The sequence below is a fragment of the Apus apus genome, chromosome 5 (assembly GCF_020740795.1).
Source record: "Apus apus isolate bApuApu2 chromosome 5, bApuApu2.pri.cur, whole genome shotgun sequence".
Lineage (NCBI taxonomy): Eukaryota > Metazoa > Chordata > Aves > Apodiformes > Apodidae > Apus > Apus apus.
The window spans coordinates 2,617,691-2,645,571 of record NC_067286.1 but is presented as its reverse complement, the minus strand read 5'-3'; the positions used below and the strand labels follow the sequence as shown (position 1 = coordinate 2,645,571).

At 43.5% G+C, this 27,881-nt stretch overlaps 1 protein-coding gene across 2 annotated transcripts; it reads left to right on the top strand.

Annotated features, from left to right (window-relative positions):
- The first annotated feature begins 274 nt into the window (after window positions 1-274).
- CTTN (cortactin) lies at window positions 275-25,506 on the top strand. Of its 2 annotated transcripts, XM_051621414.1 has the most exons (17): window positions 275-360; window positions 3,367-3,450; window positions 3,887-3,960; window positions 5,309-5,438; window positions 8,409-8,519; window positions 9,210-9,264; window positions 9,776-9,886; window positions 10,743-10,853; window positions 11,441-11,551; window positions 12,747-12,857; window positions 14,597-14,652; window positions 15,740-15,809; window positions 16,335-16,483; window positions 21,417-21,506; window positions 21,600-21,789; window positions 22,749-22,820; window positions 23,725-25,506. In XM_051621414.1, exons 2-17 carry the CDS (start codon window positions 3,367-3,369, stop codon window positions 23,859-23,861), a joined length of 1,662 nt encoding a protein of 553 aa, XP_051477374.1. In that variant the 5' UTR covers window positions 275-360; the 3' UTR covers window positions 23,862-25,506. The 2 variants fall into 2 exon arrangements, with proteins under 2 accessions (XP_051477374.1, XP_051477375.1); XM_051621415.1 differs by lacking the exon at window positions 12,747-12,857.
- The last annotated feature ends 2,375 nt before the right edge of the window (window positions 25,507-27,881 follow it).

Below are 27,881 nucleotides of genomic sequence, written 5' to 3'. Positions count from 1 at the left end.
GTGCAGGGGGGCGGGAAGGGGGGTGGTCTGTTGTTGTTCTGTGGTTCTGTGGCTTCTGAAGTGGGAGTGCTTGGTCCTCTCCTGCTTTGAAGAAATAGGGAGAGGAGCAGCTACAACACAGGTACATGATTTTACGACTTGTAAGCCCCCAGGGCTGTGCGGCTTCCCGCGGTATTCCCGGGCGGCCGGGGCAGCACCGCCCGGCGGGGCGGGTCCCTCTCCCACCTGGAGCCGCCCAAGCCGTGCGGGAAGAGGAAGTGGGAGAGCGGGAGAAGCGGAAATCGCGGCAGCGGGAGCAGCCGCCGCCAGCCCGGGAAGCAGCGGCGGCCGGAGCGGGAGGCGGCGGCGGCGGGTGCCAGGGTGAGCGCGGCGGGGAAGGGGTTGCCGGGGCTTCTCCCTCCTGCCTCGCGTGGTGGGGCGAGGCAGCCTCGATTCCCTCCTCTCCACACCCCCCTGGCCCGGCGGCTTTGTTGGGCCGGGGCGGCCCTTCCGTGGGGCCGGGGAGCTGCGGCCTGGCCGGGCCTGAGGGGCTTCATCCCGGGCCTGAGGGGCTTCATCCCGGGCCTGAGGGGCTTCATCCCGGCCCCGCTCCCTGAGGGGGCTGGCGGGCCCTGCTGCCCCGGGAAGGGCCGAGCCGGGGCTGCGTGACTCCCTAAAGCCGCCTCGCAGCTCGAAGGCCTCCGGAGATGGTCGCTTGGAGGAGGATCAAGTCTCCGCGGTAGGGCTTGGGTGGCGGGAGGTTGGCTCGGGAGGCGGTGAAGGGAAAGGGGCGAGCTCGCCGCGGCCTGCGGGGCACGGGCCCGAGGTGATGATGGTGCAGCCCCGAGGAGCCTCCCCGGCCCTGGTCCTGAGCGCTGCTGCCGCCGGGAGCCCCAGGCTGCCGGGTCCCCAGGCCGGGGTGAGCCCGGGGTGCCTTCCTCAAGCCTCGGGGGAGGCCTTGGAGCTACCGGCCGGGCTCCGAGCGTTGGCCTTTCCCTTCGTTCCTTCCAGGAGCTGGCCCTGGGGGAGAGGGGAGTTCCCCGGGGCGCAGCTGAAGGGGCTGGGCTGGGTGCTGGGGCTGCTGATTAGTCAGCTGTGAAGAGAGCAGGGCCGGCCAGCTGAGTCCCATCTATATATTTAGCCTCCGTTTTGCTTTTGAACCCCAGCGTTTTCTTTCTTTTTCCTTCAGAAACTTGACCGTGTGAGTCAGTGACTCATAAATAGATGGCATTTCTCCACCTTCTGCCTTGGAATTGGTGCTGCAGCTTGCTGCTCTAGCAGAGACCAGGCTTGCTACTCCTGTCAGCTCCCCCCCCAGCCATTGGAGGCCTTGCTTAAGATCCCTTGTTACTAGGCTGCTTTTGGGCCCTCCTCTAATTAATTCCCTTTAAAGAATGCAGGCTTGAGGTGTGGAAAAATGTTGCCATCTGTGTGCATCATTTAGGGAGAAACGTGGTGGGTTCTGGAATTTGTAAGGCTGTGCAGGTGAAATCCTTCCTTGCTTGTGAGAGTTTGAGGAGAAAGCAAAGAAATCTGGGCTTAAGGATGCAGGTTTTGTTCTTTTAAATGCCCAAGCACACCTGAATGCACAAAGTAAAACAGTCAAGTGAGTGCACGGACCAAGTACTTGGGGAAAAAAAGTTGGTTTTTTGCACAGAATATCTGGAGTAACAGTGCACATGAGTAGCTGCTCTTCAGCTCTTGTCACCTGAATTCTAGTCCTGTGTGACTTGCACGGTGTGCAGCAGGCTGGAGCAAGGGATACGGGTTGTCCCTCTTAGAAGTGACCCCAGGTTTGTGCTTGGTTACAGCCTTAGAACTTGGATTCCACCTTGAGTTTCATTATTGAGATGGTTCAGTTCTGCTTTCTGACAGTTTTGATGAAGAATATTTCGTTTGATAATTTTCCTGGGTATTAAGTAACTTAATAAATGCTATTTTCTTAATTGCCATAGGAATTAGGAGATGTGAAGAAGCAGAAGGGGAAACATACTACTGCTTTGTCAGGATGTCCTCTGCTCTGCTCTTACACCCTCCTTCCAGGCTGCTCTGTCGTTTGCTACCTTGGTATTTGATAGTTTTTCATTTGCTCTCATTCATGCTACCAGCCCTGAACATTCTGAAATTCTCCATAAACTGGCTGGTTGGTTTATTCTTTCAGGCTGTAGAGCAAATGGTATTTTTTTTTAATCTCTGTGCACTTTACCTAAGGATTATTAGTTCCTCATTTACAAGAAGGTTTTTTTTGTTCTGCCTACTGGATTATGCTTGTGGGAATGGAATAGTTTATGATAATCATGCTTATAATCTATTCTTAGAGAAAGGTGAATGGACAGAATGATGGTATGTTAATGAACTGAACTGAATAGTGATGAAGAAATCCTTCCTCTAACTTGTGTACCTGAAAAAGCTGAGAGAACAGAAAGCTTTATTTTGTTTGGTTTTATTTTGCTTTTTAGAATTTATTTGGTTGGATTTACCTAGAGTAAAGGATGTGAAATGTAGCCACTATCACCAAGCAAGTCAGGTGTTCTGCTCACTGCTCACATTCAAAAGCGTTAATTAAAAGTGTCCAACTTGGTATTCCACAGGGGGATAAGTTTTCCATGAAGTGAGATGCCCAGCCGCTTAAAAGTGTTAAATGTTGTTTCTAGATGTTACTGCTTGCCTTTTTATGAGTTTTGCTTCCTGCTGTCAGTACTGCAGCACTCGCCCTCTGTTGCTCCTGGGAGTCAGACAAGAGGCTGAGTTTGTGCATGTGTTTCAGCAGGGATTAGCTGAGAAATGCAGCAACTCGTGTGCTCTGTTGTTGCAGGCAAAGTGGACTGATGTCTAGATTGCATGCAAATTCTTACAGTTGTTTGGATTTCTTTCACAATGCTGAAATCATTACACAACAGAGGAACCTGTAGGTTGTACTGCTTAATGAGCAGTATCGTGCTCACCATTGCTAATGGCTGGGGGAAAAAAAACAGCTATTCCTGTGTCTTAAGTATATGCACAGAATCAGCAGCAGTCTTTGGAAGTGGATGTTGGTTTGGAGAGACCTGTTTGAAGGGAAGTCTTTCAGTAAGTGGAGAAAAGGCACATAATAATTTGGGCAAGGAAAGACTTCCTTGTTCTCTCTGGAATCAAGTCAGTGATTGCTCCTAACCTTTTTGCAGGGGCAAGAGGAAAAACTAAAAGGGGTTTTCAGACCAGCTGGCAAAGACAGCCTGAGAGCCAGTGGTCAAATCTGCTTGCAGTGCTATTATAGCTTCAGTTTAAGTGGTTAAGTAACATACTGTGTTGGGAATTGTGGGTTGCATCTCCTTCAGCTCGTACATAATATGCAGTGAGTTGATATGTAACTGAAGTGTGACGGTGCTTCTTCTGATGGTGTTGCAGATGTGGAAGGCTACTGCAGGCCACACCATTTCTGTCCATCAGGATGACGGAGCCGATGACTGGGAGACAGACCCTGATTTTGTGGTATGGCTTTGGAATTGTATTGACCCAGCAGAAGTGCACTCCATAACACCTTAGAGAGCAGTTCTTCAGGGCAGGGGCTCTGGCTCAGCAGAAGAAACCCTCAGGAGCATGTTCCTGGAGGGGGGGAGAAATTGGGGGGTTGTGCCTGTGAGTGATTAACTAAACTTCCTTGTCTCAGCTGGGTACTGCAGGGAAGTCTATGGCAGAGGTTTGTTTTAAGAAGCAGCAGCTTCTTGGGGCTGAATGTGTGCTCTGAGCTGCTCAGCAGTGGGCAAGGCACAGGGCTCACAGTAGAAGAGAAGTGAAGGTGGCCTTCACTGCTTCTCTAACTCTTCTCATCTCACTGAGAGCTGAAGGCTTTTGCTGTCAACCCTAAAGTGCAGGTAACTACTAACATCTTTGAGTTTTTAACTCCTTTTATGTGTATCCTTTGCAGAATGATGTGAGTGAGAAAGAACAACGCTGGGGAGCTAAAACTGTGAAAGGATCCGGGCACCAAGAGCACATCAAGTAAAGCAGCCCTCTTTTTAAGTTTATTAATAGTCACAATCCCAGGCGGCTTCTGTTCTCAGTTACTTGTATCTTCATAATTAAAACAAGAGTCTCCATAGAAGATTGGTTAGTTGCCAGCTTGCTGGTCCTTCATATATGTCAGTATCTCCAGATCTGAAATTAAGATCAGAACTATGGTGCAAGAACTCTTTAAATCTTTCATTGTAACTGGAAATGTTCTTTTTCCTGCCTGTGTCTGGAAAGCTTCTGTGTTCTGTTTTGGTGCAGTAGCCAATACTGCTATGCGAGAAGTTTGTGTTGGGTGATCTGAGCAGCTTCAGTTTGGTACCTTAATGATGCATTTGGTCCCTTAATTCCTGGGCTTTGTTTAGAAAACTGCTACCAAAATCATACAAATTCTGGCAAATTGAGCCCTCTGGCAGAAAAGCAAATGAATGCATCACAGAGGGCTATGTGAGACAGATATCTGTCTTCTGAATCTTGTGTTTCTTAGAAACTGTGTCTAAGGCTTAACTTGAAAGCAGTTTCAGGAGATCTGTGTGATGTTCCTTTTGGTTGTGTGTTTCTGAGGCATCAGCCCTTGTGTTACAAAGCTAAGAATATGTGTTCATCAGTGTTGCAAGTGGAGAGAGGATGAACTGTGCAGCTTTCTTCAGGGGTCAATTGTACTCAGCCCCACTTGGTGGGCAGTGGTGATGCCTACTGGCTGAATACATCTGAGAAAGCTTTAAACTCAGGTGGGAAGTGTTTTGAAGTACAGATTACCATCTTGGTTTGTCCTTCTGATATGTAGCCTGTGATACCAAAGTTCAATCCCTGCATGTTGCATGGGAATTCTTGGGGAAGAGAAGGTGCACATCTCCTTGCATCTTTATTTTGTGCTACAGTTGGGTCCAAAAGGCTCAGTTAGAACCAGAGTGCTGTTACCATAGGGACTGTATGGTAAGAGATGATCCCTATTCTGAAAAGTTGCCATCTAAATAAAAAATGTTGGAAAGGACTTAAATTAGGACGTGAGAAGAAAATATATTCCAGGGACATATAAATTCTGGGTAACTGGTTGTTCAAGTAGCAAAACGCCCTTCCATGTTAATTTTAAAACCACTGCTTTCATTGTGGTTTGTTTTGGGTTTTTTTTCAGAACATGTTTTCCCGTGGAACAGTTTCTCTTTCTCAGAATATGATGAAGTGCTCTGTGCACTGAAAAAATGGAAAGGGCTTGAAAGATACGAGTTACTCAACTTTAAGATTGTATTTTTATCATCTTCTCATTTTGCATCTTTTTGAAGTTCTCTTCTGAAACTTTCTTAATAAAACTTGCTGCTTAATTATCTGTCTTTTAAAGTATTCATCAGCTGAGAGAGAATGTATTCCAAGAACACCAGAACCTCAAAGAGAAGGAGCTTGAAACAGGACCAAAAGCTTCCCATGGCTATGGGGGGAAATTTGGTGTTGAACAAGATCGCATGGATAAAGTAAGTATGAATTCTTCCCAGAGATGATATTATAAGCCTTGCCAGTGGCAAAGTTCTTCCAGCTTAGCTAGGTTTGGAGACATGGAAGCTCATTTTGTCACAGCAGTGGCTCATTTTGAGGGCAGAAGCTTTAACAAGAGCACCTGTAACCACGATATATCCAAATCTGTCAGGTCACTGGGCTCTGTTCCCTAATTAAATCAAGATGCTCCTACAGAAATAACTAAAGCCCTTGAAGCATCAGGAACAAGTATTTCAGGTGGCAAATTAGGAATCTGTGAATAATAAGGAGGAATTCTGGGATATGCAATGGCCCCACATGTTTTTGTTTGGTGTTTTCCTCTGTCTTTAGAGCAAGTCTACTTGCTTGTATCCTGGATGGATTCTTCTGGAGTCAAGATTCAAATTTCTAAAAGTATATTTCTAAATTAAGGAGATAATGCATTAATAAATTCAGGTGTTTTTTTTTTTTTATTTCGATGCTGTGCCAGCTCTTCTATGTATATAGGTATTGTCAAAGTATGAAGAAAAGAGTTGCTGTTTCTTTTAAATTAGAGGGCAGCTCTCTTAAACAGTGGTTAACTGTGAACAGTAACAAGTAATCCAAGTCCTTACACAAGGACTTGATGGCTGTTTAAGTTACACTCTATTAACAAAAGTGGTGATAATTCTTAGGGTAATTCCTTTAGTCATGTGTTAATTAGACAGGCATATCAACTTCTGGCTGGTTTCTTTCTAAAGTAAGAGCCAAACTGAGTAAGAATGATTTTATTTTATTTATTTCCTTTCTGGATTTCTAGTAATTTGACAGCCTTGAATTTTTGCTGGATTCCTGTATTCCAGAGTAAATTCCAGTGTAATTCACAGTGAGCCTTTGAAATAGGCTAACCTATCCTAACCTTTCAATCTGGGAAAGGAATTGCTGATCAGATTCAAACATTAGGCCTGTCCTGCAGCTGTGTAGCTCTCTAGTGTCAGCATTTTATCCCTCACCTGTGTCAATGGCAAACAAAGAAAGAAACAAAAGCAAGTATTGTTTCCTGTAGGCCAGAATTAATCATCAGGAAAAATGTGATGATCATGTCCATCTGAACGATTTTGGTGGCAAGAGATATTCACAACATATGTTTTTATTTTAATAAAGCTTTCTTCCTTATACCTATGGTTCTAAAATCTAGTAATTGAGGTCTCTCCTTCACAGGTGGCTGTGGCTCTGTGCTAAGGTTTGACTCACCTGAAGTAAATGAGTGTTGTTGATGGTGAAGGTTTTTGCTGCATTTAGGGCAAAACCTTGATGCTTAAAATGAAGTTGCATCACCCCATATACCAGACATGCATAACTGATTTTAAATGTAGCAGAGTATTGTGCTGAGGAATCATGAGGGCAATTTATTCTGAAATACAGGTTTTTCCAGAAAAAAAAAAAAAAAAATTCTAAGTCTTTTCTAGAAAGGGGTATGTTGTGATGCTGGGTATTTGATGAAATGCAGAAAGTTCTGGTACCACATAAAACAAGGTGCTTAAACCTTATGTACCTTAACTGGCATAACAAAAGAGGAATGATGGAAAACTATATAAAACCTAGGATTTTCAGTGTCATGTCTTCCATAAATGTAATAGGTAATGGGAAGAAGAAAGGGAGGTGGGAGCCTTGTCTGTTACAGAGGTGGGAGCCACTCTGTAACAGTTACTCTGCTACAGATCACCTGCAAAATGAACAAGAGTGTGACTGCTTCAGTGAGGAAAAGAAAGGAGCTTTTATATTGCTTATAAGTTAATGTGGTGCCTTATTATTACCATCCTACTTCTGTTACCTGGCAATTACTTCACCCATTATGTGCAGTAATGTTTTGCTGGGACTGTGAAGTGCTGGGAATGTTCCCTCCAGCACGTTTGAAAAAAAAAAAACAAACCACCAAACAAAAATACAAGATAAGTGCTGTAAAGGCCATCCTGCAGGAGGTGCTTGTCACAGGGTGCAGCCTCTCCCTCTGCACATGGCTGCATGCAGCAGGTTATAGGGTCTTCTCTTTCTGCCTCTGAGAGGAACTGTGGGCATTTCAGAAACAGACTCAAATGTTAAAGTGGCAGATTGGAAGTTGCTCTAGCCAGCTCTCAGTTTTGGCAGTGGACAAGAGAAAAGGCATTTTTGCTCTGTTATGTAGCACCCCTCAAGGTGCTAGGCTCTAGCATCAGTTCCAGGGTCTAGACGGGCATCCTAGCACTGGCTTAGTGTAATGCCAGCAAACCCTCCCTGGGTGTACTCTGAGGTGTGTAATTACACGCCCTGTGTCTCACCCGGAGCCTGTCACAGGGCAGGGCAGCTGTGCCTCAGCTTGCTGTGTGCAGCTTGAGTTCCAGGGACAGGCTCAAATGGGAGATGGTGGGGCTGGGGTGCCTTTAGCACAGGGAGCTCTGTCCTGGTGTGGGTGCACTAATTCATTTTGCAAGTGAGGGGAAAGTATAGAGGGAAGATACCTAATTTTGTTTTATGCAGAGGATCAGGGTGCCTCCCTGAAAGAATGCCAGTGGAAACCCTAGCTGTAGTTGTATTTGGTTGCAATCTAATAACTAAAAACAGGTCTGTAGCTGTGGGCCTAAATACAAGGCTGTGTATTTTACCTGGAACTAATCCTTATTATATATCCTGTGTGAACACTGATCCTGTCTGTATCTTTCTTGTTTTCATTCCTGTTGCTTTGAAGTAAAAATAGAGAGTGTAAAACAGTGTTCATAAAACACAGCCATTGCTGTCACACTCTTTCTTGGCCCTTCCCTTGCCTAGGCTGTGTTGTTAGCATTATGGCTGTCCTGTAAAATTTCTCAAGGAAGTAGCAACTTCCAGGGAAGTTAGTTTCAACAGGAAGAGTGGCAGTGATGCATGTTTGTAATAAAGCTTCTCCTCATGTTACTTGGTGAGTGAACTGTGCAGAAATGCTGCCTGTTTCTGATCTTCCCATTTTCTTTTAGTCAGCTGTGGGACATGAATATCAATCCAAGCTTTCTAAGCACTGCTCCCAAGTGGATTCAGTGAAAGGGTTTGGTGGCAAGTTTGGAGTACAAACTGATAGAGTTGACCAGGTAAGCAATTTCATCTCCTACTGCAGCTACGCACTGCTAGTAGTTGAGTTTATCATTTTGTACATTCACAGTAAAATTTCCAATATCTTAAAATGCTGGTGTGGTCTGCTCTTCCTGCTGTATTTGAAGTTTAGCAGTGAGCTAACATTGACTGATATGGAGATGTCTGTTTAAAGGAAAACAGAAAAAAAGCCCTTATGGGAAATTGAGATGAGTTGAAAAGAGATGTTAAAATGTGCCTTTGAGCCAGGCTGTGTTCTTTGAGGGTAAAATCAACATGAGTGCTACAGAAAGAGGGATTTTGGGGATGGTTTTACCTGGATCACAACATAAGCTCCTACTGGGCAGGATAGTGGACATCCTGTTCCAAGACTGTAGCAATCCCTGCATGGAAGTGCTGAATTCCTGTTGTACTGAATTGCTGAACCTGGCAAGACTAAAGTATGTTGCTAGTACAATATACTTTGGCAAGGGATGACAAAACCCCTTGTCATCATTACATGTACTAAATTATCATTCAAATCAATCTGGCCTATAAGTTAAATAGGTATTGATGCTCCAGATTAAGAAGGTCAGAGCAGCATGGAAAGACACAGGAACTTCTTGTGCTGTTTGTCCAGTTGAAGTGCATGCAGGTTTTGTACTAATATCTAACTCTTTGTCACACATGCAATTTTATTTCTCTTCCAGTCAGCTGTTGGGTTTGAATATCAGGGGAAAACTGAGAAGCATGCCTCCCAAAAAGGTAAGTGGTGGCCTCTACAGAGAAACCTTTTTTATAAGTCATATAATAGGCTTCTGTTCTTTTACTGTTTGTGAAAGACCTTGTTTAGTGAGGCCTCCACATGACATTCTCAATGACTCACATGTTGAGGGTTTTGGGTGGAAGAGAAGGTGAAAAAAATTAATTTCCAAGCAATTTTGTGAGTTGATGAGGTTTTGAGACAAGGAAATAGCCTGTTATTGTGAGTCTTTTCTTTTAGAAGTGAGGTTCAAGGACACCTTAGAAAGATCGGGAGTTGTCCTTTGCTGTATTGCACCCAGTTGGAAATAGGGAGTAGATTTAAGAGGAACCATCAGAAGCTACAGATCCACTGCCTGTTTTGTTTCCTGTGTTTAAAATTAAACTTAATTTTATGTGCTAAAGAGTAATATCTCAGTTCTGAAAGAACTTTTTTCCCCTTCAATTGCTAGGATATTCTGTTTATATTAAAAACTTTTAATTTCATGCTTATTGTGCTTTCCTCTAAATGCAGACTACTCAAGTGGTTTTGGTGGGAAATATGGAGTACAGGCTGACAGGGTGGACAAGAGTGCAGTGGGTTTTGATTACCAGGGTAAAACTGAGAAGCACGAGTCACAGAAAGGTGAGTAGACAAATGTTGGTGAGTTCACACCAATATGACAGGCTTTTATGACAGGCAGTGTTGTAAAATGGCCATTTTTTTACATCTGTTGCACCCCTAACCTGCTGAAAGTTAACACTGAATAGAAATTATGTAGCTGAAAAGCTTTTACTTCTGAAAAAGAAACTTAAAACATAGGTCCTGCCTGGTTTTAAGTGCTGATCCAACTGCCAGCACTTTGGAGGCAGGACACATGGGCTTGTCTGGAGGTGTTTTGGAACTTCATTTGAAAAGCTGTAGGCTGGAGTACTGAGACTGTAAGCAGTTTAACCACAACAGAGGAGCATCTCTGAAAGGATCAGCTGTTTGTAGATTAAAACATTTATCAGTTAGCATTTAGAGTTAATATTGTGTTGCTAATCAGGTTTCCAGGCATATCTTACCAACAATCGACCATTTTATTGAGAAACTTTGACATTTTTGCCATCTGTTTTCTATTTGTCTCAAAGATATGTTTGCACTCTAGCAATGCTAAAGAGAAGAGAGTGTTTGTTTAAAAGCATCCAGGCTTGTTGCTGGCATGGTTTTTGCAATACACTTTGCTGTGAGTGCCTTCAGAATTTTATCAAGCAATCAGGTCTCAGAATTGCTGGTATCACCCAGCAGTTGTGCTTATATATCATGTTATTTTATTTTTCCATCCTGGGAGAATGTATTCTCAGCAATTGATTATTTCAGTGGAATCAAGACTAACCAGGGATGTCAGTGCTCCTTTTAATACATAATGTAATGTTAGCTGGTCTGATTATCACAATTATTCAAGGTAATATTTTGTTACTGAACACTCACAAACAAAATTCTTCACTCTTATCTCTAGATTATTCCAAGGGCTTTGGTGGTAAATATGGTGTTGACAAGGACAAAGTGGACAAAAGTGCTGTTGGCTTTGAATATCAAGGCAAAACGGAAAAACATGAATCACAGAAAGGTTTTTATTATTTTACTTAAAAATACTAGTTCAAGTCAATCAGCCTTTTAAACCTGGGGAAAAGACTTTATTTGTTTTGGGTTTTTTTTATTTTGGGTTTTTTTTTTTTTGGTAAATGTATGTTTTCCCTTTGTGTAGGCAGGCTTTTATTTCCCTTAAATGAAAAAGAAGGTGGTGTAAAACTGTCCCTGAGTTTCACAGTCTGATTTGCAAGGGACCTTATATCCATATGGAAGCTACTGAAATAAATGTGTAACACAGATCTGTGGTATTCAGAGGCAATATTTTGATACATCTACATTGCATACATATATATGTGTGTTATGTGGCTTTATGTGGAAGGTGCATCAGGTTCTTCAGATCTCAGAAGATTATTGAGTCTGGATGCTGTAATCCTCACTGAATTTGCATCCTAGGGTTACTGAGTGGGTGTCCTTCCCCTCTGTTGAGGTAGTGTAGCAGGGGGCAAAAGAGCAAAAGACATTATCATTAATGACAGGTCAGCTTATCCCATGTTACTTTTTGTTTATTAAATACTGTTTGCAGTCATAAATGCAATAATGTTTTTTGAAACTTCGTGCACACAGATTATGTAAAGGGCTTTGGAGGCAAGTTTGGAGTGCAGACAGACAGACAAGACAAATGTGCTCTGGGCTGGGATCACCAGGAGAAAGTGCAGCTGCATGAATCCCAGAAAGGTATATCCCTTCACAGTTCTTTGCTGTTCATTCTCCCTTCCCTCATTTTGACTCCTCCCTTCCCTGTGGGAACCCTCCTCCCCTGGACTCCTTGGCTGCAGCCTTACAGCAGCTGACACCAGTCTCCTTTTGCTGTGTTGGAGTGGTTGCTGCCTGCTGGTTGTACTGGTGTCTGCCAGGCAGGTTTCACACAGAGTACTGAGTCTCTGAAACTTCAGACTTAGTGATAAGTTCTCCCAGGAGAAGCTTTCCTGGATTATATATTTTTTTTTGCCTTTTCACTCCAGTAGTGCAAACCACAGATACTTTCCACAAGGAATCTCCCTTTTCTGGTTTCTGTTTTGTATGACCCTGTTTTCATGCAGGGGAAATCTACTATCTAATGCTGTCCTTTCCCATTGCCTGTGGGATACCTGTTCCTATGAAGGGCTGGTACGCAGAGGACAAGTTGCAAAGCAGCAGTTGCTCCCCAGCCCTCTGCCTCTCATCACTCTTAACTTTAAATCTTTATCCTCAGAATATTGTTCTGTTTGATGCTCCAGCAGATCTGTTGTGAGAGGATTACCTGAGCACCCCCCCTTTTCTTTTTTTGTGCTTCCATTTTGTACCATATATTAAAACAACTGTTGTAAGGCAGCAGTAGGGAATGATCATAGCTCCTAGCTGAGAGGGTTTTTTTTTCCACCAAGCTGTGCAGCAACAGGAATATTCCTTTTTCCTTTAAACAATGCTATGTAGGAATATCTGGAGAATAATCTGTGGATCCTATCTTAACACCTCTAAAAATCAGATGTCTAGTGCACAAAGGTTAACCCCACTGATGAAGGAAGCTTATTTTACTCTCTTGTGTCCTTTTGTGTGTTGCTTTGTTTGGATGAACATACTGTGTGTGTTCCTAATGTTGATGAAAAGTGAGTGCATTATGCAGTATATGTGAAAAATGTTGAGAAGTGCTTTTTTCTGTGACTTCAGAATGGTGTTCTTATGTCTGATAAATCATGTTGACCTCTTCTTAATCTCGAGTGGAAGCTTCTTTTGAATTTACTAATAACAAAAGTCTGAGATTTTTTTTTTTTCCCCAACATCCAAATGTATTAGTAATTGAGAAAGAATGCAAAAAATATTTTGAGTGTCTCTGACTAAACTTCTTTATTTTCCTCCCTTCATTTAAATTTATTACATGTGGCTTTTTCAGACTATAAGAGTGGTTTCGGAGGGAAATTTGGTGTACAGACAGAAAGGCAGGACCCATCTGCTGTGGGGTTTGATTACAAGGAGAAACTAGCCAAGCATGAATCTCAACAAGGCACCGTTTTCACTTGTTACATTCTTCACAGTGCAGCCACTTCTGACACAGTCTGAACTAGTTGTCTGGGTAGATGGATGCTGGTGATGTGGCACCTCTCTGCGCTTCTGTTCCTACATGATCTAGCAATCCTCTTCCATCTTGTTCTTAAAATGTTGCAGAAAGCAAGGCTGGATTCAGGAAACAGATACCCAGTGTTTAGTTAACAGCTCTCCATTATGTAATTAGTTAGTAACTATACATCTAGTGTGATAGTAACATTATTAGCAGTAGTATTAATGACACTGTGCTTACCAGTTTTAGAGTCTAAATAAGAAGTTTTGCCTGGATAAACTGGTAGAAAATGACTCAGCTAAGGACCATGCATGTAACCATTAACAAGCAATGGGTTATGGCAAAATAATTTTACAATTATTGTAGTCTTTAAAGCAAGAAGTAGGGAATGCTTGTGGTTCTTGGGTGAGCAAATACTGTTATAATGCTCTCTTTATTCATTGTGAAATAGTTGGGGTACAAACCATGAATTCCTGGTTTTCCGTTATCTTAAAGTGAGAAGGCTGGATCAGGAAAATGTAAGTGGTAGTATATTTATTCTGGCTGAAAATCCATACAAAGCTGAAGAAAACTAGGTTGTTCATTCTGATAGTCAATACTTTTTTGTGCTACATTGACACAAACTCTAAGAGCATCATATGTGCCTTAGCAGAGCCCAAGTCCAAGCACTCAACTAGCTGGCTAGGGGACCCAAGTGGTTTTGGGGCTGAGAGGAGAAGGGGTAGTTGTGATTGTATTCCAGGGATGTATAGGAGATCCTGTCCATCTGCAGAGTCTAAGGGCACTTTCCCACAGCTCACTGCCACCAGAAGGAAGTGTGTTTCCAGCCACACACTCTTGCTGCCTCTGTTGCACTGGCTCTGGTGCTCATCAGACGTTTATCTGTGTACAACAGAACAGCAGCAGAAGGCTACTCCTGTTAGGGTTGGTAGTTTGTTTTTCTTGTTAATGCCACTAGTGGGTTAACTCATTTTAGAGTATACCAAGAGCTAGGGTCAGCATCAGGTGAGAGTGTGCAGCTCAGGGGTGGCACACAACACCATGGCCACCCCGTTTTTGTGGTGGCCAGTTGTTGCAGGCTCATGCTGTCATGAGGAATTGCCCCTTTCTATGTGTAGAGCAGGAGTTATTACCAATTACTTCAGTGCTCATCAGCTGAGCATCACGACCAAATCCACTGAAATGGAAATTTGTTATATTTTTCTGCCATTCATAAAATTTACCAAGTTAAAGAGGAAAAAAAAACAACATCCAAAACCCAAACACCTCTGTGGTCACCAAAGACTGGATATCTCTACTTTGAGCCAAGCAGAATGGCTTAGATTACCTGGTTACTGCAGAGGACTAAGAATTGCTGCTGTGAAAGGCTGTGTTACAGAAGTGATGCATTAGAAAGGCTCATCCCTTTTACTCCTTGCTTGATACCTTATCAGTCCTCAGCTTAATGTTTACTCAGAGAATGCATGTGGCCCACAACCTGTCGTCTGCTGGTGTACCTGAAGGCTCTTGCAGCTGTGTATCCTTTCTGCATCAAAAAACCAGTTGCATTCTCTCTGGTGGCTGTCACTGTATCTCTGCATGCAGCTGAAATGGCTATTTGCATTTGAAATGGCTGTGGGCATTTGGCAGGAAGATGGGAGGGACAACAAACTCCCTGCTCTTAACCTTCTTATCCTGCTTTTTAGATTATTCAAAAGGATTTGGTGGGAAGTATGGTGTGCAGAAAGATCGGATGGATAAGGTGAGTGGCTTAAAAGAGCCATGACTTAAATAGTCTGTAGGGATGCAAAATAGCCTGGTTAGATCTGTAGTGTTTCAGTGCTCTATTTCTGGATCCCTCTGCATAGTTCTGAGTTTTTCTGTTTAAAGAGTAAGTTTGTACACACAGAGCTGATGGCCAATTTATTCACACATATATGTGTGCACACATTTAGTATATTTATGCTTAAGTAGGAAAAACTGAAGGATGGAGATAATAGAAAGCAAAATTTATATGAAAAATTGAGAAAATCCATTAGTTCAACAATTTCAGTCATATCTTCTAACAACTAGCTAATGCCTGGGATCTTGAGGATGACCTTTTAGTGGGCTGCTTAAAGCAGGATTTACCAACTGGATTTACCAACTTTGCCCACTTTGATTATCAGGGACTTTCTCGTTAGGAGAATTTGGTTTAGTATTCTATACAGTGAAAGACAGGGCAGCTGATACCCCCTCTGTACTTCTTCATATTTAAATTTGAAAAGCTAGAAGATGAAAAAGACTGCACTGAGATTTATCTACTGAATAAATTCACTCTCACCTTTATGTAGGACATTTAAAAGTGAGAAAGTAGCAGAGCTGGGAAGTCTGCAGGATATTTTCCATGTGGTTTCAGGACTCAAGGCTGTTTAAAAATAAAAGCCCATTCATTTTGAACACTGTTCTCAAAATATTCCTTCTGTTTTAACAGTATCTGCTTATTTAAGGGAACTGAATGCTTTTGCCTTGCTAGAAATCCTGCATAATGTGGATTAGAATATCTACCCAATAGATGTTTTGGACATTCCCTCATTTTCAGTTCTGATGAGTCATCTGTTAATAAACCATACTTTTTTTAATAAACAGGATATTAATGTGCTTAAACTTGTCCCTGGGGATCACTTCTTGCATAGCTTGACTTAAGAAAGAATTATTTCATTTGTCAAGTTCTGATTCCTCCTGGTTTTGTTTTGGTGTTCTGAAAAAAACACCACAGGGGCAATAATATCACAATAACATGTGACAGATTGAAGCTGTCTGTGTGTCTTCATAAGTTTGTGTTTACTTTTTTTTCTCCTTACTGATAGAATGCAGCAACTTTTGAAGATATTGAAAAACCTGCATCAACTTATCAGAAGACCAAGCCAATAGAAGCTGGTAAGGAATTGGCCCCAAACCCTTTTTTTGGAGATGATAATGCTCAAAAGCCCAGAATATTACGGTTGATGTAGTGTGCTGCTGAGTAAGAATAATCTAGAGGGAACTGCTGTATTCACAGGTCTCTAGCAACCTAAACCACTGCCTCTCATTCCTCTAGAGGTTATTTTGGTTTGTTGGGTTTTGTTTTGTTTTCCTTGACGGGCATCAGAGTTAAGGAAGGGAGATAAAAAGCCTGAGTGGAGAAGGTGGGGTGGTGTAGACTACCATGAAGGAGAGGAGGGAGGAGTGTTACAGAGGTTTTTATGCAAGAGAAATACGGTGCCCAAGAGAGGTTGGTCTTGGAGGGGGAGAGGGAGAAAGGGGGATAGGAGGACTTTTCTGAATGGACTGTGAGCTCAGAGAGCAGAAGAGCAGAAACATGTTCAATCCTAGCAGAAGTTTGTATCCAAAACTCGTTCCAGGCTATGTTTATACAGAACCCTAAACAACAACATTTGACTTTAATGTTTTAAAATGTTACAGTTGCTAATAAAACAAGCAACATCCGAGCTAACTTTGAAAACTTAGCCAAGGAAAAGGAGCAGGAAGACCGAAGGAAGGCAGAAGCTGAGAGAGCACAAAGAATGGCCAGGGAGAAACAAGAACAGGAGGAGGCCCGAAGAAAACTGGAGGTCAGTAAGATTCAAATCCCCTTTGAGCAGCATGTCTAGTCTGTTCCACTGCAATATTGGGAGAAAAGAGAGTCTTTTAAGAATTTACTTTCTTTCCAGCTAGGCTTTAAAGCTATTTGTACCTGTGCTTTCCTGTGTTTATACCTATGCTTCAGCTTTTTGCAACTTCAGCCATCTGTCAGCATGCACCACATGTATATCAGATAGGGTGACAGGGTAATACTTAATAGTATATAATTTTTTAATTTAGCCTATCCCAAAATAAATATATATATGCTAGTCTTGACCACAAATCCTTGCAGTCTGACCTTTTCCTGCCCTCATTTCTGCCTTTTGGTAGCACCAGATTCCCTTGGGCATGGAGGAGCTCATAAAGGCCCTACATGAATGCTCCCTCAAGAAGTTTAATACCGTGGTGATAGTTGGTGGTGCTGGTTTTTTGGAATCAGCACAGTAGAAGGAGGAGGTGGTATCACCCACTGGTGTAGCACACACCCATGAGATCAGGAAAAATAATCTTCCAAATGTTAACTGAATCTTAGTTTGGGAATGAAGTAGATTAGTGTAGCATTGCAATTGTTAAAAGTCTCTTAATTTTTGTGTTATTCGTAAGCAAAATAATTCCAGGAAATGTTTAGTCAGAAGCTGCATCTTATCTGCCTTATAGGATTTGTATATTTGGTGAAAAGCTGCTGCTGCTGAGATGGAAGGTCTAGTGTGAACAGTAACTTTTCCTTCTTGTCTTGGTAATTTATTTGCTTTGTTAGGCAGTGCCTGATCATCAGCAGTCCTGAGGACCTGCTGTCTGCAGCTCTGTAAGCTCTCCTGCAACCTGCTGCAGCAGTTTGTCCAGAGCCTCTGTGGCACTTTCCTCTCTGGTCCCGTGCTGGTATTTGGATTTCAGGGCCTCATACTTGTAAAGCCTGATATGATGGCAGGGAATAGTAAGCAATTTATGCAGGCATAAGAATAGTCCCTCTTTCCCGCTCCTCCTTCACTTCTTATACAGATTCTAGTTTAGCTTAGAGAAGACTTGGCTCAGGACACAAAAAGATAGTAGTTTTTTAAACTCTGAATAAAAGCTCCTTAGCCATACACGTGCACTGAGCCACAACAGCCAACCCGAATGCAACAGGGGTGCCACAACAGCATGCTCCAACTGGTGCTGACAGTGTCCCAGGCAGGAAAAACCAGTAAGGGAGATGGAGCGGATCCTGATCAAAAGTTCATTGTACTCCAGGAGGTGCACAGGAAAAATGGTCATCCCTCATCATCTTCATATTGCCACTGGCTGTGCTGCAGAGACCTCCCCAGAGGAGAATGCCTGTCTGGGACCCTCGTCACTGCTCTTCCTGTCTGGCCAGGGGGGAGTTTTCCTGTTTCCTTCTTTCTTCTCTTTGTTTTTCATTTCCACCCAAAGTGTCTTTCATTGTGAGAGCCAGTGTAGGCCCCCAGCTGCACACCCCACTCATACATTTTCTTGCCTTTGAACTTTCCTCAACATCCTCTGTAAGACATCTGGAATCATGGAAAGACTGGCAGATGGTTTCTGAGGTCTGGTTGGTGCTTTGCCTGACAACAAGTGGGGCAGACCCAGTGACTGGTTTCTGGCAGATACTTCCCCTTATTGGGATGCTACAGGATATCAGGGTGTGGTGTTCATCCCATTCCATGTTAATGGTCTAATTCATCACAGCTTTTAGACTTGGTGTAAGTAATTTGTTTTACAAATGTGAAAAACTGCATGGTAGGCTTAGGGTAACCTGGCTCCCATCTTGCTAAACTAAGAAAAATACACAGTTTTTTTGCATTTTCCCAGCTTATTACCTCTTTTCCTTCATGACATCAAGATGTACAGTGTGAGCATATGTTCACTATATACCCATGTCAAAAGATGAATGGGAGTTCATCTGTGTGTCAGTGATTTCTTCTAATGCTGCCTGTCATCCCTGTGGACTTTTAATACTTTCTCCCAATCACTATTTGGGTTTCTTAACTGTCCTGGAAAAGAGTAGGTCATCTGCCACTCTCTTAAAGCTGGGAGAGGAAGAGATAAAGAGCTGAAGTTGAGAATTCAGTCTCTTCTAATTGATAGGGGGGCAGGGTGCTGCTCTGTTACTCAGCTTGGACTGTGTCATCCTCAGTATGGGCACCAGCCTCCAGCCCTGAGCCACACAGACAGAAGTTGAACATTTGTCTGGAGAGTCCCTTGGTTTCCCCTCGGAGTGGGAAAGCTGAATTGCATCCAGTTGCTCAGGGAGGTCTCCAGATAAGAAGAGCTGAATGCCTCACCTCAGCACTTGCTCACTCAGAGCCACAGCAAAATGCTATCAGCATGTGCCACCACCTTCTGCTGCCTTTCACCTGGTAGCCCCATAGCTCCTCTAGCTATTGCCAGCCTGTCTCTGTACCTGAATCACTGTCCACTGTTGGCAGCATTTTCCAGTCTAAGCTCTTGCATCACCAGTATCTAGGTCTAGCATCTAGTTGTTCCCCCAACAAAGTGCTTTTTTGCTCCTTATCCTCCTCAATTTTTGTCCTTGCAGCACTGCAATTCAGTCAAAGAGCTGTAGTCCCTCAGCTCTGGGGTCTGTTCCATGGAGTGATGAAGCATGGGAACAAATACTCTGGGCTGAGTGGAGGAAGAAGTTCAGCTTCTCCATTAGTTCTCTTGCCATTCATTTTGGGTGGTCGTGTTCTGTGAGTGGAGGGTGGTGAATTTAGGCTTCTGTTACCCATTGCAGCTTTTCATTGAGGTTTCCTACTGCTGAGGAAACGGTTCTCCAGAAGGGTTTAAATGTAGTAACACAGGTTTCTCATGAGTCATTGAGCTGTTCTGTCGTTTTTTCCTCCATTTCTGTCTCAAAAATGACTTCTTTACTGTTATTTTTTTGCTGTAAGTGTGGGTTAAATTCAAGCCGTTATGCTGGATTTTTCTTGTGCTTCATCAAAGGTTCTGTTGCCTGGACACGTTAATTTTTTTGTTTGTTTTTTTGTTTTTCCTCAAACCTGGTATTTAAATTCCATGATAACTAGATGATTAATGTTTTTCCAGACTGAAGATCTCCATGTTTAATTGTGTGATTCTGCAGATGATGAGGGAGGTTCAGGGAGAACTGAAATGTCCCAGGCTGCACTGCCCCTCGCTCACAAGCTGAGCATGAAAAGGGGAGGGATGTAAACAAACCATCCACAGAGACTGGAAAGGGTGGGGATGGACTTTGACTGAAGTGAACTTTATTTCTTTAAGTGAACTTCCTTGCACAGACAAAAAGTTCTTTCACTTCAGGAAAGTATGTGGGCATCCATACTCCCACAAGGGGAGTGTACATATGGGCTGCCTTCCTTCAGGAAGGCTCTTTGCTAGTACTCCTTGTGCTGTTTTGCTTTTCACACATGTCACACAGTCAAATGGGGCTCAGGGGGCTCTGGAACTGCTGGGTTGAAGGAGGAGTGCCTCATGGCTGAGGCAGCCTCTGCTGCCTGAGAGAACAGGGCAGGATGCTCCTTCACATGGAGCAGTCCAGTGTGGCAGAAACTCAGCCTGAGGGGGAACGGTGCAGTTGACCTGTTTCATGGCAGTTATGCTGTGGCCATCCTAGAGGGATTGCAGAGACCCACTTCCTAGGAATAATTATTCACACTGTTGCTATGTTTTACATTGTTAATGGATTGATACCACTTAATTTGTCCCCAAACTTAGATTTGACTTCTAATAAATGCTTTGCTGGTGCTTTTTTATCTGAGTTAAAAGGAGGGGAGGACTATTCACATCAGGACAGATTTTTCCAGGAAGCACAGCACTGAGCTTTGAATTGTCTTCAAAGCTGGCTCTGCTCTCAAGACACACTTTGCTTTCTTTGTTAGATGTATTTTTTTTCTGAGCTGTGACAAACAAAGGAAAGAAAGAATTTTTTGCTACCAGTTCTATCACTTCATCTCTGGGCTGCAGTTTCTTCTGAGGAGAATTACAGCTTGATGGACCTAAACAACTGCAGTGCACAGCCTTCTGTAATGTATATGCTCTCTTTTTTGCAACAAGAATGTTTGGCCCTATATCCACAGTTTCCTTTTTCCCTATGGTAAAGAGAGGCAAAATGACATAGCTAACTTATGGTCCTTTATTTTATGTTTGGAAGTCATGCAAGCATCATAGCATTCCTTGCACCACAGTCTCCTGGCTTCTTAATGAATGGCTTTCTAGTGATGATTGTGGATTTGCCCACTGGTTCACAGGTGGGATGGCACAGCATGAAGTGTTTGAGTGCCAGGACACTTGATTCTTTGTGTCATAGAATAAAAAAGCAATACTGCTTTTCTTTCTGCCACAAACTCTTGTGAACGTTTGAATCCCCTCATTGTTAGTATATAGGATTTAATTTTGTCTGAGCTGTTCAGTCCTTTGCCTTGGGCAGGTATTTTGCAGACCTGCAACAGCTTGCAGGGTCGTTTCTCATCAAAGATAATGTATCAGTTGTATAATTAGAACAAACAGGCTTCAGGTTCTCTAAAGTTAGGCTAAAATGGGACATGAGGCTCAGCCAGCTAATGAACAGACTGAGTGTATTGAACACAGAAACCCTCCAGCTCCTATGGAAACGTACCAGAGAACACTGGGTACCCAGTTTTTCAACACGCATACATACTGTGAGGTATGTGCATATATATACACACACACACACACACTGGATGAGGTATGTACATACTGGGAGGTTTGTTTCTTCACTTTTTCTCTTCTGCTTTACTGTGCAGGCAGTCTAAACCTTCAGCCAGTCCAGTGTTCTTCTGCTCCCTTCTCCCATCAGTTTATTGCAGAATATACTGGTGGAAGCAGTATAACCCTCTCTCTGTCTCACTGGAGGGCTGTTTCTTCTCCAGTGCCACAATACCAGAGATTAAAGTGCACTGAAGTTTTCCTTTCCCTTCAACTTAGGAACAAGCTAAAGCCAAAAAACAGACGCCACCACCATCTCCTACCGTGCAGCCAGCTGAGCAGAAGGCACCCTCCAGCCCAGTCTACCAGGTTTGTTAGGATCACTTTCAGCACCTGGTTTTTGATCCTCAGCACTGGAGCCTTTTTCCAAAGCCCTGATGAGCCTCACCTGTGTTTTTGCAGGATGCAGTTCCCTACGAAGCAGGCTCTGCCTCCAAGAATTCCAGTGCCACGTACTCAGCGGCGCACGAGCCGGAGCCCGGCTACAAGGCTGCAGAGTCAGACTACCAGGAAGCAGTGAGTCAGCAGGAAGCAGGATATGAACCAGAGACTGTCTATGAGGTGGCAGGGGCAGGAGACCACTACCAAGCAGGTAGAGTGTTTCTTTCTGATACAAAACTCTGTAAGATAAAGATTATTTCCTTGGGCAATGACTCCAGGAATAGCTGTGCGGACAGGGCGCTGCCCTTGTCTTCCGAAGTCTTAGTCTGATGGGACTTTTTAGACTCTCCACCAAAGAACTTTAATTAGGAAATGAAGATACGGCCAGAGCAAAGCTGAAGTGACTGAACTTTTGTGAAATGGTGTTGGAATAATTACGGTGCTCTCTGGAGTTATCAGTTCACAAGGGAGTGCTGGGGTTACCTTTTTCACCCTGTGTAATGCAGCTCAACTTGAGAAGAAAGCTCAGAGGTGGGGATTAAATGCGTGTTGAACCAGTGCTGGCCTACCAAGCAGGACATTCTGTCAACCCTTCTTGGACTTGGAAATTGATGTGATGTGTTCTGTGCCTGTGAGGGAGTGAAGTAAGGGTGTCTGAAATGGATGAAACTGAAAAAACACTTTTTTTTTTTGTGTATTCCCATTTTTCTCACCTCCTCTGGTTACTGAATGAGAGGTGAGGAATGCTTGCTGCTTTTGTACCAGAGCTGCTTGCTCTGGTACAAAAAGCTGGGAACTAAACAGGCCCCTTCCTCCCTCCCCAACATGCACCCTGAACAAGGTGTTAAAGAGTCTCTTACTGGTCTTGGGCTCAGTTGTCCTGACACACTTTTAAAACTTGTTACAGGGCTAGTGGTTTTTATTTTCTACTGTATGAAATGCCTACTTGTGAGTGCTTCCTTTCAGGCTTTAGTTGTGTGTGAGTTAGGGGAAAAAACAAGTCAATTTCAGAAGGTAAGTCAGCACTGCTAAAAACTTCTTTTTAGTTTGTTCCCTGCTTCCTGTGTGGATTATCAGCAGGATTAAAGGAGCAGCATGACAAAGAGCTCAGGGTGAGAAGCAATCTGCTTCATGCTTTCATTTGTTTCTTCTTTCTCCCTCTCTCTTTAGAAGAAAATGCTTATGACGAATATGAAAATGAACTTGGAATTACAGCCATAGCCCTTTATGATTATCAAGCTGGTGAGCAAAGCTCTTGTTTTTAATTGTGTCTCTGAAGGCTCTTCTCTGCACAGATCAGTCTTTATTTTTGCTTGGCCTTTCATCATCTTGAAGTAATGTATGAAATTAACATATGAAGAGTTAGGAATTCTCTGATTTAGCAACAGGGTTGAGACACTTTTGAAAACTGCCAGCCACTGTTTCTGAAAATGGTGGGAGTTTTCAAAATCTTTTTTCAACCAAGTGTTGACACCCGTGTTAAACCCTGGGCATATGTAGTTGTTGAAAATCCTGCCTGGTTAATTCTGAGGGTAGAGATCAAGTGAAGTGGTTCTTGGTGTGCCAGGTAGCCAGGAGGTTGTAGAGAGGTGGGAGTTGGCCTCTTCTCTCAAGTAAATAATGACAGGGTGAGAGGAAATGGCCTGAAGCTGCACCGGGGGAGGGTTAGACTGGATATTAGAAAGAATTTCTTTACCAAAAGAGTAGTTGGACAGTGGAACAGGCTGCCCAGGGTGGTGGTGGAGTCACCATCCCTGGAAGTATTTAAAAGAAATGTAGATACGGTGCTTAGCGACATGATTGAAGCTCTGAACAGGTAACTAATCAGGTGATGGTGGAAGGGGTTTAGGTTATGGTTGATGATCTTCAAGGTCCCTTCCAACCAGGATGATTCTGTGATCCTATGAATTGTTGCTCCAGTGCACCCAAAAATGCAGTAAGAACAGCCTTCCTCATCACTGCAGAGGATGAGGGAGTGTCCCTCTTCCTGGGTTGTCATTGCCCGGTGCCCTGTTTGAAACACCCTGGTGGGAGAAGGGAAGGTGAGGGGGGTGTCTGGGCTGTCCTGAGCTGGGGTGGGTTGATGGTTGTGACTGGTGGGGGCTTCTCCTGTGTCACTACTGACCCTCTGCACCTCTCTCTGCAGCGGGTGACGACGAGATTTCCTTTGACCCAGATGATATCATCACAAACATAGAAATGATTGATGATGGCTGGTGGAGGGGGGTCTGCAGGGGCCGATATGGGCTCTTCCCTGCCAACTACGTGGAGCTGAGACATTAAAGACTGTTGTCTACTGGTTATGCCTTAATTCCCCAGTCAATAAATCTGACCTAATACACTACAAATCATGATGCTTTTTCTGAGGATGGGAGGGGTATATACATATTGCTTTTATATTTAATACTTTGCTGATGCTTTTTAAAATGTTTATGCCACAGAAATCGCTAATATATTGTAACTGTGTTCTTCACTGAGGCTCTTAGAATTATTTTCATGCATTTGGAGACATTTCTTCTCTGCCAAATTAGGAATTGTCAGAAAAAGCCTTTTCGAGGACAATTAGCTTGTCTGTCGTAATATTGCATGTTTTACTCATAAGTGAGCAGATTTACTTAGTGTTTAAGTCTAGTTAGTCTTCCACTAAATGTTTTCAGCTAAGAAAATCATGGCTATGCAGGATATTTGCATTCCCAGTAGGAGGGAGTGGGGAGGACTGGGGAGGTGCATAATTTTGGTTTTTTCCTTCTCTTTTTCCAGCTAGTGTGTGAAAAAGCAAAGAGAATGTTTAAAAGTTGCAGCTCATGGCAGTTAATCAAAGACTGTCCAATATTTATGGAATATTAATGCTATGAAGGAAACAGTCTGGTTACTTTTTCCTTCTCTTTTAAAAGTGAAGTTCCTTGGCTCTTGCATTGATATTTTTTTTCCCCCCTCTCTTTTTCCTGCTCCACCTGTCCATGGCATTCCAGAGGAGGGCTGCAAACACTCCAGCACTGATTGTCCCAAGTTTCTTTATGTTTTGCTTTTGTTTCACCCTCCTCTTTTCCCAGGAAAACTTGGCAAAGCTACTAAATGAGTGTTGAGTCACTCAGTGAGATTCCTACTTGTTCCAAGGGAAACTGGCATCCAGATTTGGGACACTACCTGCAGCAATAGTCTCATTGCTTTCACCAGGAGCAGAAAGGTCAGGATGGAGCTGCAGTTGCTCTCTGTGCAATACTGCCCATACAAAGAAGGGCCTGCTGTGCAGGGATGACATTTTAATGAGTCACATTTGAGTCAAGGAATGTTAATACAAGTAATTAGGTTTAAAACTTGTAGAAATTGTCTTCATTTATAAAACACACATGGGGCAACTATACTTTTTTTGGTATGTTCAACAGAAACTGCCAGTAACGTTTTACTAAATGACAGAATTAAACCTGTTCTTTGCCAAAACTGAAACTCCTGTCATTCTAGAAAGTTGACTTCCCTGCAGCTTTTAGGGTCCCTACCAAAGATTGCAACTTGCATCTACTAGTGCACATGTTCTGTGTATGTTCTGTCTGTTTCCACCTTCTGGTCCAAATGGCAGTGGCAGAACTGGTGTCGCAGCTAAGAAAGAGTGCAAAGAATTTATATGAACTGTACATTTGGACCAATGGAATATAGAAGGCCTGTCTAAAAAGGTAAATTGTTCACTGGATCTATGAAGGAGGCATCATGGTGAACCAATTTCTGGATGGTTGGGACAATCCTTAATGAATGTCATATTTGTTTCATGATGGTTTTTCTTTTTTCCTTTCCATGGTCTCATTTCTGTGTTGTACTTGCATAATAGGGTTGGGTTTTATATGCAGTTTATTTTATCCAATTTTGCATAGAACACCTCATAGGGATATGATTTTTTTGTAAATTAAATATTCAATAAACTTTTTGAACCATTTGCATGGAGTATTTTTTGCATTTTTAGATTGCTTTGGCAGTCTGTAATGGATCATACATCTTGTCTCAAGCTTATCTGGGACTAGCTGGAATACAACAGATCATCCTTCCTCCAGAGAGCTGTTCAGGGGGGCTGGGTGCTGTCATGAAGGGCACCTGCATCCTCCTGGGTTGTTCCTGCCTTCCATGTGTTTTTCCCTTCCTGCCACTCCCCCTTCCCAGTCACTCCTGCTTCTGGGTGCAGGATGTGGAGTGCTCTTGGAGACACAGCCATCAGTTACAGTCAAAGAAACTTCTACATCACTTTAAAGCTGTTCTGCTCGTGTTCATGGTGGATCATAGAATCATGGAATGGTTTGAGTTGGAAGGAACTTCAAAGATGCTCTAGTCTCACCCTCCCTGCATGGGCAGGGACACCTCCCAGCAGCCCAGGTTGCTCCAAGCCCCATCCAACCTGGCCTTCAACACTGCCAGGGATGGGGCAGCCACAGCTTCCCTGGGCAAGCTGGGCCAGGGTCTCATCACTCTCACACTAAAGAACTTCTTCCTAAAATTCCTTGGGATCTTCAGGTGAGGTGAGACCCAGGCTTTGCTCCTGTAAGCCTTGGCTGCAGGGTGGCACCCTTGCCCCGCCCCTCTCTAAGCAAGCCCGGGTTTGACAGTGTCTAATCCTGAACTGTTCTGAGAACCTGACACTTGACCATGAGCTGCTGGAAATGCTGAGAAAGAAAATCCTAACACCCTTTTCTAATGATTCTTTAATGCTTTTATATTAACAGGCAAAGCTTCGGAGCCCACGGCTGTGAGTCCTAAAACAAGACTGAGTGAGAGCTGCTACCTTAGCAGAGAACTTCACACCTGAGAAGAAAATGTGCATGTACAGGTAGGTTTCTGCACTGGAGGGAGGGGTTCTTAAAGCTTCATGCTGCTAAAGACAGAGTGGAGGGGGCTGGTGTGGGGGAGACAGCAGCCCCAGGGCCCTCCCTGAACTGGACCTGATGGCAGGACAGGGCTGGAGCGGGGGCGGGGGGGGGAGCAGGAGTGATGGTGCTGAGCAAAGAGTGGCTTGTGATGGGGAAAATACCACAGTCCTTGGTTCATCTCCTGTGCCAGAGAGTAAGACTGGAAGGAATTGAGTTACTGGAAGGACAAACTGGGTGACAACATCAGCACTGTTACAGGTATTGGCTTGGGAACTTACTCATGGGTTGCCTCAAGTAATGGAGAAAGTTCAGTCTGTAATTTAAACTGCTGATCTCACCATCACAGTGTGGCAAGAGCTGCTTTACTAGATTGATTTAATATCTTGTCAAATATGTTTAGGTAGCAGCTTATGACTGTGCTGTTGCTACAGTGAGCTTAGGAGCAGTTAAGTCTTGATGTTTTAAGATCAGTCTTGCTCATCAGAAGGGCTCTGTTACCTGAAATGCTGCTGGAAAAGCCCATCCCAAACTGTCTGCATTCCCCACCAGAAGGGTTGGCTCAGGCTTCCTGGGGGGGACCTATGGGAGCAGCCAGCAGGCCCCTTCATTCCTGTTGCTGCCTGACTGAGTCCCTGACTTTGTGTGAGCATTTACTTTCCTGGCACCTCAAATTCATCGTGTTGACCCTTAAAGCAGCTCCCACTGTTGCTCCTCAGTGTGTTGGGGCTTCAGCTGACAGAAGGCAGCAGTGGCACTGACTTTTCTCCCTGTGTAATTGATTATTTTACATTTCTGTGTCATTCTAAACTTAATTATAATTAAGTCCATAGTAAGAATGCTCAAGAGAGTATTTTAGGTCTAAAAATTTCCCAGCATTTTATAATATTTCATTTGCCTATTTCTGTAATAATCAGGACGTAGCTTGAAAAGTTATGTGGAGATGGAAGGGGCCACGTTGGTGCAGCAGAAACTTCAGCTGCCTTAAATCCCCCACTGCAGGGCATGAGTGGCTGTTGACAGAGCAAATGGAAAGGTTAATGTCATACAAACTGACAGTATTTCCCTACACTCGTCCCACTTTGTGCCTAAGGATCCTCTCGTGTTAATTGTAGGTAGCTAATTGCCTTCTTTTCACTCCCTGTGACTAAATTGTCTGAATTAAATCTGCCTTTCCTGCCAGTTTGGCAGCAATTTTGCTCTCATGGCTAAAGAGAAGGCTCTTGGCTAACACAGTGTCTCCAGCCAGTATCTCTCCTACCATGCTGGGGTTACCCTACCCAGCAGCAGGTCATGGAGAGGTTGCCTGAACACCCAGAGTGATGAAGAGCCCCCTCTTACAACCCAAAGTCATTTCAAGAGCCTGGCAGAGCTTTACCAATGCATTTCTCAGCTGCATTTTATCAACCCTCTCCTTAAGCTGCTGCTTTATTTTTAGGCTGCACAGATGGCAGGC

Excerpts from the sequence above, each read along its gene's own strand:
- CTTN (XM_051621414.1), top strand. The coding sequence starts at position 3,367 with ATGTGGAAGGCTACTGCAGGCCACACCATTTCTGTCCATCAGGATGAC. Across the intron at positions 3,961-5,308 it reads GGGCACCAAGAGCACATCAA|TATTCATCAGCTGAGAGAGA; the intron begins GTAAAGCAGCCC and ends TGTCTTTTAAAG. Across the intron at positions 21,790-22,748 it reads AGGAGACCACTACCAAGCAG|AAGAAAATGCTTATGACGAA; the intron begins GTAGAGTGTTTC and ends CTCTCTCTTTAG.